Raw genomic sequence first — 8,950 nt, 5'->3', positions numbered from 1 at the left:
CCGGGCGGGATGAGGGGCCGAGACTGAGGCGGGAAGAGGCGCGCACGCCGGTCCACCTTGTCCCCCCGCACAGCTTCCCGAGGCCACTCACGGGGTCACCTCCGCCGGGGCCACCCAGTAGCGCGGGCGTGATTCTGCATTTTTCATGACAGGCAAGGTGTGGCGCTGCCCTCTGCAGCCCAGCCGGGGCCAGGTGATGCTCGGACTGAGGGGTTGGGGGATGCGCGGGCCAGGGGAGGTGGCGGGCTCGGGAACACCCGCTATTCTGATAAAATGGTACTCTTCTACTTATGAGCCTCCGCATCGAAACCACTACCTCCAACGTTCTCTTGCTTCAAGATGCCCGGCCTCAGGCGTGAGAGGAAAGCAAGATGCGGGAGAGGGAGAGAAGAAAGGAGGCCGGGAGACCCGAGGCCCGGGAAGTGAGGGGAGGGGACAGGGGTACCGATTCGCTATGCAAATCCTGGCGCGCGAGATGTGGAAAGCCCCAGGTGGCCGGCAGGAGCCTCCGGAAGCGCGGGGGCCCCAACCCACGCCTTCGCTCCCCACCTTTCTCACTCTCCCATCCCTACCGCCCACCCAGGATGCGGCTGGGCCGCCGGGCCCTCTGTGTGCTGGTCCTGCTGCTCGCCTGCGCCTCGCTGGGGCTCCTGTACGCGAGCACCCGGGTCGCGCCGGGCCTCCAGGCACCTCTTGCGCTGTGGACGCCCCTGCAGGGCAACCCCAGGCCAGAATTGCCAGGTCTTGCCCCCGAGCCCCGGTACGCACACATCCCAGTCAGGATCAAGGAGCAAGTGGTGGGGTGAGTGCAAGGAGTCGTGGTACCGGCACGGCACTCGCTGGGGGGTGGCGTGGGAAGCTCTTGTTTCCTCCACTGCTGAGCTCTGATGCCTGGGCTCCCCACGACTGGTTGCAGAGGGGTGAAGTGGGAGGTGGAGGGGGCCGCTGAGTCTTGTGCTTGCGGGGGGACAAATCTGTCCTCCAAGAACCTTGTCACGGTATGGGGAAGGGAGGGTGTGCCGTCAGGGGAGGGCCCTGACCTTCTGAGTCCTGGTGATTCCCTATGAAAGGAGAGTCCAGGTGGGGTCCTAATGGCGTGTAGGCAACTCTGAACGCCTAGCAATTGGCCCTATTCTACACCTCTGTAAAATCCAGATTTAGGGGTTGCGTCATTCCTTTGGTGGTTCCTCCTCCTGGGGACTATTTGAAGAGCAGTGTTTAAGGGGACAGATTTTGGATGGACAGGGTTGAAAGGCCAAGATGTAGGTCCTGTGTAAATGTTCTGTGGGATGAGTGAGCTGCGCGGCTGGGCTCTGAGGACCCTCCCTCCCGGCTCCAGGCTGCTGCCCACGAACAACTGCAGTTGTGAATCCAGTGGGGGGAGCCTTCACCTCCCCTTCCAGAGGCGGGTCCAAGCCATTGACTTCACCAAGGCCTTTGACCCTGAGGAGCTGAGGGCTGCATCTGCCTTGAGGGAGCAGGAGTTCCAGGCCTTCCTTTCAAGGTACCGGTACCAGTGGGAAAGGAGGGCATGACTCTTGTAGGGGAAGAGCAGGGGGAAGCCTGGAGGGTAGGTGTGGCAGGAGGGAGAGCCCGTCTCCCCCTGACTGCTCCTCTGTCCTCCCCCTCCTTCACTGCCAGGAGCCAGTCTGCTGCTGACCAGCTGCTCATAGCCCCTGCCAACTCCCCACTACAGTACCCCCTGCAGGGTGTGGAGGTCCAGCCCCTCAGGAGCATCTTGGTGCCAGGTGGGGAGAACGGTCCTAGGGGATGACCTAAGCCACGGTGGGGGGTGGCAGAGCCCAGGTTGGGTGAGGAAGAATGAGGGAAGATTGGAATGGGAGGTAGGAGACTTGAGGTCAGGGAGGGCTCATGAGGTGGGAGATGGGGACAGAAGGGACTCCAAGATTGTCAGGAATTGTAGAAGACAGTGACTGGAGAGGTTCGGGGAGAAGGGTCTATTCTTGCTGACTGGCCAAAGTTAGGTGGACAGGTAGGGCAGGCCACAGAAGAGCTACTGCTTTGATGGGAAGGAGTAAAAAATAAGTTACTCTAGGCTATGCCCCGCAGTGTGCCCTGCTGTGGCCTCAACAAGAGGGATGCATGAGAAATTCTGTGCTGGGTGTGGTGAAAGAGGGAAGAGAAAATGAGGAATTCCAGATTGTCTGTGATTTTGATCCCCTCTCCTTCCTCCCAGGACTGAGCCTGCAGGCCACTTCTGGTCAGGAGGTATACCAGGTGAGAAGAAACAGGAGGGCGAGGAGGCCAGGTGGGCATTAAGGATGCCGGGAGGGCAACAAAGCTGCCAAAGGAGGGATGGAGGAACCAGGGAGGCAAGAGGTGGGTCTGGGGCCTCACCCTGCACTCTCCAATCCCCTCTCCCAGGTGAACCTGACTGCCTCCTTGGGCACCTGGGACGTGGCAGGGGAAGTGACTGGAGTGACTCTCACTGGAGAGGGGCAGCCAGATCTCACCCTCGCCAGCCCAGGGCTGGACCAACTCAATCGGCAGCTGCAACTGGTGACTTATAGCAGCCGAAGCTACCAGGCAAACACAGCAGACATAGGTGCGAGGCCCAGGTGGAGGTAGTAACAGGCTGGGTGAACACAGGGAGCCCAGAAAGGCAGGAGCGAGCAAGTGGCAGAGGGTGTGGGAGACACTCGGGCCATGGCCAGCGCTGCCCAGCCACACAATGGGCATTTCAGCTGGGCCAGCAGGGCCAGGGAGGGAGAGAAGGGGCCTTTGTTCATCTGGGGCTGGAGCAGGCCAGAGGGAAACCCGAGCCTTGGGTGTGTCCCCCCTTCAGGCCAACCATGGGGGCCCCAGGAAGTGACCTGCCCCAGGAGCCAGAAGACTCAAGCTCTATTCCCAGCCCACCACTTACTAGAGGGCAAAGGGCTTTATCTCCCAGAGCCCCCATTTCTCCTCTAGCAAAAGGGGCATAACACAGTCCTCCTGCTTCTCTCCAAGGCTTCTGTACCAAACCTACTCCCACTTTGGAGCCTTTGCACTTGCTGTTCCCTCTGCCTAGAATGCTCTTCCCGCAGATTTTTGCATAGCTGGCTCCTTCCTATCATTTGGATCTCAGCTCAAATGGCTCCTCTTCACTATCACATTACTTGTCTTATTTTCTATTCAATACTTATCTGTATCTGAATTTTCTTACTTACTTAGCCTGGAACCAGACTGACTAGGTTCCTATCCCAGCTTTGTTGCTTAACAGTTGGGTAATTATGGACATGTTAACTTCTCTGTGCCTTCTTTTTCTGTAGTAGGAATCTACTTAATAGGGCTACTGTGAGGATTAAATGAGTTCATATATTTAAGGTAACTTTAAAAGTGCCTGGCACATAGTAAATGCTCAATAAAGGTTAGCTTTTTAATGAACTCTTTTATCATCTTTCTCCCACCCATTAAAATGTAAGTTCCATGGGGATAAGAACCTTGCATTCTTGTCTAACAGGGCCTAGAAAAGTGCTACACAGAGTAGGCGCTTAAATATTGTTTTACTGAAAAGACAATGTTGTCCAAGCCCTAGGGGCCACATCTCATGTCCTTTCTTCCCAGTCCGGTTCTCCACCGAGGGACACAAAGTTGCCTTCACCATACGCATAAGACACCCACCCAGCCCTCAGCTGTACCCACCTGGGTCTCTACCCCTGGGAGGTGAGACTGGTATGCTCAGGGACATAGATCCAGCCCTGATGGGGAGCAAGTTGGGAGAGGGCGACAAGTTGGGAGACACCCCTGGGAGATGTCTTCCTGCTCTTCACTCCCTACTCTCCTCTGCACCTAACCCTGCCCCTCACTCCCAGCCCAGTACAACATCAGCGCTCTGGTCACCATTGCCACTAAGACCTTCCTTCGTTACAATCGGCTACGGGCACTCATCGCCAGCATCCGCCGCTTCTACCCGACAGTCACAGTGGTAATCGCCGACGACAGCGACAAGCCAGAGAGCATTAGAGGTCCCCACATCGAGCACTATCTCATGCCTTTTGGCAAGGTGAGCAGCCAGCGAGGCTGAACTGTGCGCCACAGGGCACCGGGAGGGGGCGCACCCTCAGTCTGCAGTCTCCTGCCTCAGAATCACTGAGGCGCCTGTTAAGCATGAGGATTTCTGGAATGTAAACTCCACGGGAGCAGGAATCGTGTGTCTTACTAGCGCTGTGTTCTGAGAATGGTGCTTAGCACCTAGTGGGGGGCTCAGTAGATAGTTGATGAATGAATGAACGCATGAATTAAATGCATTCCAATACCTTCCCCCAGAACACTGACTCAGCGCCTCGCACAAGTGGGAAATGCATTTTTTACCTAGCTCCCGGCCATTCGTAAGCACTCGAAAGTTTGGAGAGGGGCATAGGCTGTTGAGAGGGGTCAGGAGTGAGGAGGAAAGGTGGCAGGGGGCTACGTTCTATCTCGACAGCATCGCCAACCGTACTTACCCTTCCCCAGGGCTGGTTCGCAGGCCGGAACCTGGCCGTATCCCAAGTAACCACCAAGTACGTGCTGTGGGTGGACGACGACTTCGTCTTCACGGCGCGGACACGACTGGAGAGGCTTGTGGACGTGCTGGAGCGGACGCCGCTGGACCTGGTAGGGGAGGGGCCTTGAGATGTAGGGTGGGAGGAGAGCCTTCGGCAGACTAAGGCCGCGGCCGGCCGGTAGACCCGATTGAGGGCAGCCAGCCCTGGGACGGGAGGGGACGACGAAGCGGAGCCTGGGGCACTATCTGGGTCCTGCAGGGGAGAAGCGGGAAAGGACAGGGCAGGAGAGCCGCCCTGGGGGGGAGAGGATCCCCTTCCGGTCCGCGCCCCGCCTGCAGCCGTCCTCCCGCCCCGGCAGGTGGGGGGCGCGGTGCGCGAGATCTCCGGCTTCGCCACCACCTACCGGCAGCTGCTGAGCGTGGAGCCCGGCGCGCCAGGCCGCGGGAACTGCCTCCGGCAGAAGCGCGGCTTCCACCACGAGCTCGTCGGCTTCCCAGGGTGCGTGGTCACCGACGGCGTGGTCAACTTCTTCCTGGCGCGCACTGACAAGGTGCGCGAGGTCGGCTTTGACCCGCGCCTCAGCCGCGTGGCGCACCTGGGTGAGTGGCGCCCCCTCCTGGCCGGGCCCGGCAGGAATCCCGCGGGGCGCTGGGCTGGGCTCGGTGCAGTAAGGCGCCAAGGGCCCTGGGTACTACTCCCCGACCACCCCCGCGGAGCCCACGGCTGCTACCGGGGCCCCTAGAGCAGTTCTACGAAGATTTACCAAGACCTGTGCCCGGGCAAGAGAGAGAGCTTCCACCCTCTCAGCCCCGAGCATCATTTAAACCTCCACAGCCAGTACAACTGCTGGGTCCGTCTTGAGCTTCCCCACCACTGCCACCTGCACCTTTATCTCGCTCCCAGCCGTATCCCTTGGTTCCGACCACCTCGGAGCAGCCCATTCGGCATTTATTGAACCTCTGCGTGTGCGTGTTGGGGGCGGGGCAGGGAGGGGCGGGGGGTGGGGCGGAGGATCAGTTTTCAAAGCACAAGGTAAGGATATTGACTCCATTTTATACAAGAGTAAAACTAAGACTCAAAAGGGTTGATTTACATGCCCAAGGTCCTTAGAAATGGGGTCTTTGCATATGCACCCAGCATATCCCAAATCTCAGTTCTCCTTTAACGGTGGGGCCTCTGTATCCTCAAGACCCTTCATTGTGTACTCGCCTTTCCTCCACCCCCAGAATTCTTCCTGGATGGACTTGGTTCTCTTCGGGTGGGCTCCTGCTCAGACGTTGTCGTGGATCATGCATCCAAGTTGAAGTTGCCTTGGACATCAAGGGATGCTAGGGCAGAGACTTATGCTCGGTACCGTTACCCGGGATCACTGGATGAAAGTCAGGTGGCCAAACACCGCCTGCTCTTCTTCAAACACCGGCTCCAGTGCATGACCTCAGAGTGACGGCCACTCGGGGCCTTCCAACTGTCAGGCTGGGCCTACCTCCTTGCACCTGCCAGGAATATCTAGCAAAGCCCACCAGCCAGTGACCACTCCACTGACTGTCCCCAATCTCCTTCAGAACTTGATCCCAAATAGGGGCTTGTCCTGGTGACATTCCTCCTTTCTGCGAGTGCCCAGGGGCATGATGGAGCCATAACTCATCCCACAGCCAGTGCCAAGTCCTCCTCCCACCCCCTTCCCATAGGGCAGGAAGTGGGGGGTTGCTTTCCAAGTGCCAAAGAGCCCATGGGGACTCTAAAAACCTAAAGCGGAAACACTCTCATCTCCTTGGGACCAAGGGGGTGGGAAAGCCCCCAGTATATATTCCCAGGGCTGGGGCCTCCCTCGCATCCCTGGATCCAGGACTCTGTGCAGCGACTGCAGCCCCACCCCATGGAGAGAACTGGTGACGGGAGCTGGTGTGGGGACCAGTGAACATACAGGTGAAAGCCATTTTCAGTTGTGTCTCTGCAATGCTGTGTGCATGGAGGAATGGGGCACCAAGGGTCTGTGTGCAGACACCCAGACTCACTTCATGAACCCCAGAGACTCTCAGCTTCATTTTATTAGTTACATTAAGTAAGGGGGCTCAGGGACCCTGGCCCTCCTCACACACATGCTTTTGGGACCCTCCACACTCCACATGACCGGGTCAGACCCACACTGTGCAAGTCTTTGGACCAGTGAGCTCCTGGAAAAGGGAAGGGACATGTCAGAAGTAGATTAGGTGCCCCCCTCCCTCACCCAAGATTTGGCAGACCTCTCAGGGGTACCCCGCCTGCTTTGGAACCTTAGTTCCTCAGTTCTTCACCCACAGCTGGGCCCAGTCTCCCTGGTTTAGTCTTATATAGACTAATCACTTCATCCCCACCCCTTTCCTTCATCTCCCTCCTCAGCCCCCTTCACAAATCCCTCTGCCTGGATCTTCAGTCACTGACTCACACCTCCTTTGCCATAGCCCAGCACCTCCTGGCTTCCACTCCCGTTGCTACTGCCGCCTCACCAGTCTCTCCAGGGCATATGCAGCTGCATCCTGGACACTCACAAACAGCTGTTCTGGGGTCACTCTATCCAGGAGTCCTGCCTGGGTCAGTGTCCCCAGCACTGAGGCTGTGTGGAGAAGGGGTCAGGCTCTCAGGTCCTACAACTACACCATGTCCTCTTCCTTCCCCGCAAGCGTCCAGTCACTCCCCACTCTCCAGATCCCTCCATCCTCCACATCTCACCATTACACTGAGCCAGGAGAAGGTGGATCCCAGCATCTCGGCATCGGCTGGCCAGCTACGTGGGGCGGGGGGGGGGGGGGAGGGCAGGGGGTTAAATCCTATATCAGAGAGTATTCGTGGGACAAGGGGACTTTCTCCTTAACCTACCCTCTCCCTCACCTGAACCACTTCTCTGGCCCCTGCCGCATCTGCAAAGGTGACACCACTGCAGTCTAGGACTACCACTCTGACAGGCTCAGCAACTAGGATGGCAGAAGGCAGGAGTACCCAGATGCCTCCATGGGTCGTGCCCAAATCTCCCTCATTGTCATCCCATCTCACCTGCATCAGGTGGGCCATCTGTCTTTGGAGCCTCCTGTGAGTAGAAAAGGGTAGTCACCATCTCTGAGACACAAACATGCACCCCTTGAGCACAATGACCCCCCCCAGAACACCCACCTGTCTCGCACCCCCAAAGAAGCCACACGCCCCTTTGACCAAGTCCCTCACCTTGCCTCCTTCTCCAAGCCCCAGGTGCCACTCCAGGATGCGGCGAAACTGCCCACGGGTCCCGAAGTAGAGCGGTGTTGGATAGCTCAGGATGCAGAGCCCTGGGACCTGGAGGAGCTAAGGGGTCAGAGGGTCAGTGAAACATCCGAGTCTAATCTTCCCTTCCTTCTTCGGCTGTAGCCCACCCACCTTGTGACTCTCTCTGAGTGGCCTGTAGAGCTCTGTCCCCTCAGCCAGTCCAAGTGCCAGGCACTGTACCCTGGGCGGGAAGCTGGGGTCAGATTCCCAGCCTGACCTGGCTGGAGAGTCACCCCAAGCACTCTTTTCTCTTCCCTCCTCTCATCTTGACTCCCCTCATCTCTACTCCCACCTCTGGGTGCGGCAGACCACAGTCATCATGGAGAAGACCACACCTACAGCCAGGCCCAGGTCCACACTCAGGGTCACGACAGCCACCCATGTGACCATCCACACAGCCTGCAGGACATGGATGGGAGCGAAATGACCAAAAGAAATGCCAGGCCATCCCTACCAGGGAAAGGGGTCCAGGGGCAGTGACTGCCGGGGCAAGTGATGGGGAGGGATGGCCCGGGAGAAAGTAGAAACAATGACAGAAGGAAGGAACGGGATGGACCTAATAGGGGATACACACCAAGTGTAATGACCCCAGACCTTGAACCATCTGGGGAGTTACAAATATTCAGGTCTGAAGAGGTTCAAGCTCCACCCTTCACCTTGTCTCTGAGTAAAGGGATTAGGAGGTATACATGTTGGGGGTGGGTGGGTTGCAGAACTTAGGACTGGGACAATTAGCTTCGATCAAGGGCAGAGGCTGGGGACGCTGGTAAATGGGAGGGGGCATCCGAGGGTAATGCTGCCATTTCTCACAAAGTCCACGCGGCTGATGCGCCATAGTTGTGGAAGTTCTCGCATCTGGAAGAACATCTGGCGCATGCTGGAGATGTTGATGCAGGCCAAGACAGCCTTGGGGCAGAGGAGGTAAGCTGACCACCCCAGTGTGGAGGGATGTCGCCACCCATCCCAGCCACCCCTCCACCTCCTCTGCTGCTTACCTTGGGCAGATAGTAGAAGAAGGGCCCCAACCACAGCAGGACAGACAGGACAACCATACAGGAGAAGAGGCCTGCCAGCTAGAGGGAAGGAGGGACGGAAGCAAAGAAGGGAGGGAACCTCACCCACCCCCGCGTGAGAGTTGGTCTCCCTGCCTACTCTGCCTCATCCTCCTTGGAAGTCTCCCTCCTCCC

At 58.0% G+C, this 8,950-nt stretch overlaps 2 protein-coding genes across 2 annotated transcripts in view; one reads left to right on the top strand and one right to left on the bottom strand.

Moving 5' to 3' along the window:
• Positions 1-583: 583 nt before the first annotated feature.
• Positions 584-6,794, top strand: B4GALNT1 (beta-1,4-N-acetyl-galactosaminyltransferase 1). Its single transcript, XM_022571705.3, has 10 exons — positions 584-802; positions 1,340-1,504; positions 1,642-1,748; positions 2,198-2,238; positions 2,386-2,566; positions 3,568-3,675; positions 3,816-4,006; positions 4,456-4,596; positions 4,846-5,086; positions 5,714-6,794. Exons 1-10 carry the CDS (start codon positions 585-587, stop codon positions 5,929-5,931), a joined length of 1,611 nt encoding a protein of 536 aa, XP_022427413.2. The 5' UTR covers position 584; the 3' UTR covers positions 5,932-6,794.
• SLC26A10P (Solute carrier family 26 member 10) overlaps positions 5,921-8,950 on the bottom strand; it is an 8,121-nt gene continuing 5,091 nt past the window's right edge. The window contains exons 9-17 of the mRNA XM_089920926.1: positions 8,759-8,836; positions 8,574-8,669; positions 8,056-8,162; positions 7,875-7,944; positions 7,686-7,802; positions 7,518-7,551; positions 7,356-7,438; positions 7,197-7,251; positions 5,921-7,080 (exon numbers count right to left, since the gene is read on the bottom strand). Of these exons, the coding sequence (XP_089777052.1) occupies positions 6,959-7,080; positions 7,197-7,251; positions 7,356-7,438; positions 7,518-7,551; positions 7,686-7,802; positions 7,875-7,944; positions 8,056-8,162; positions 8,574-8,669; positions 8,759-8,836 (762 nt within the window). The 3' untranslated portion in view covers positions 5,921-6,958. The remainder of the gene's footprint in view (positions 7,081-7,196; positions 7,252-7,355; positions 7,439-7,517; positions 7,552-7,685; positions 7,803-7,874; positions 7,945-8,055; positions 8,163-8,573; positions 8,670-8,758; positions 8,837-8,950) is intronic.

The sequence above is a fragment of the Delphinapterus leucas genome, chromosome 11 (genome assembly GCF_059928025.1).
Source record: "Delphinapterus leucas isolate spDelLeu-1000000601 "Yukka" chromosome 11, BTC_Dleu_Yukka2, whole genome shotgun sequence".
Classification (NCBI taxonomy): Eukaryota; Metazoa; Chordata; class Mammalia; order Artiodactyla; family Monodontidae; genus Delphinapterus; species Delphinapterus leucas.
This window is presented reverse-complemented; position numbering and strand designations above follow the sequence as displayed.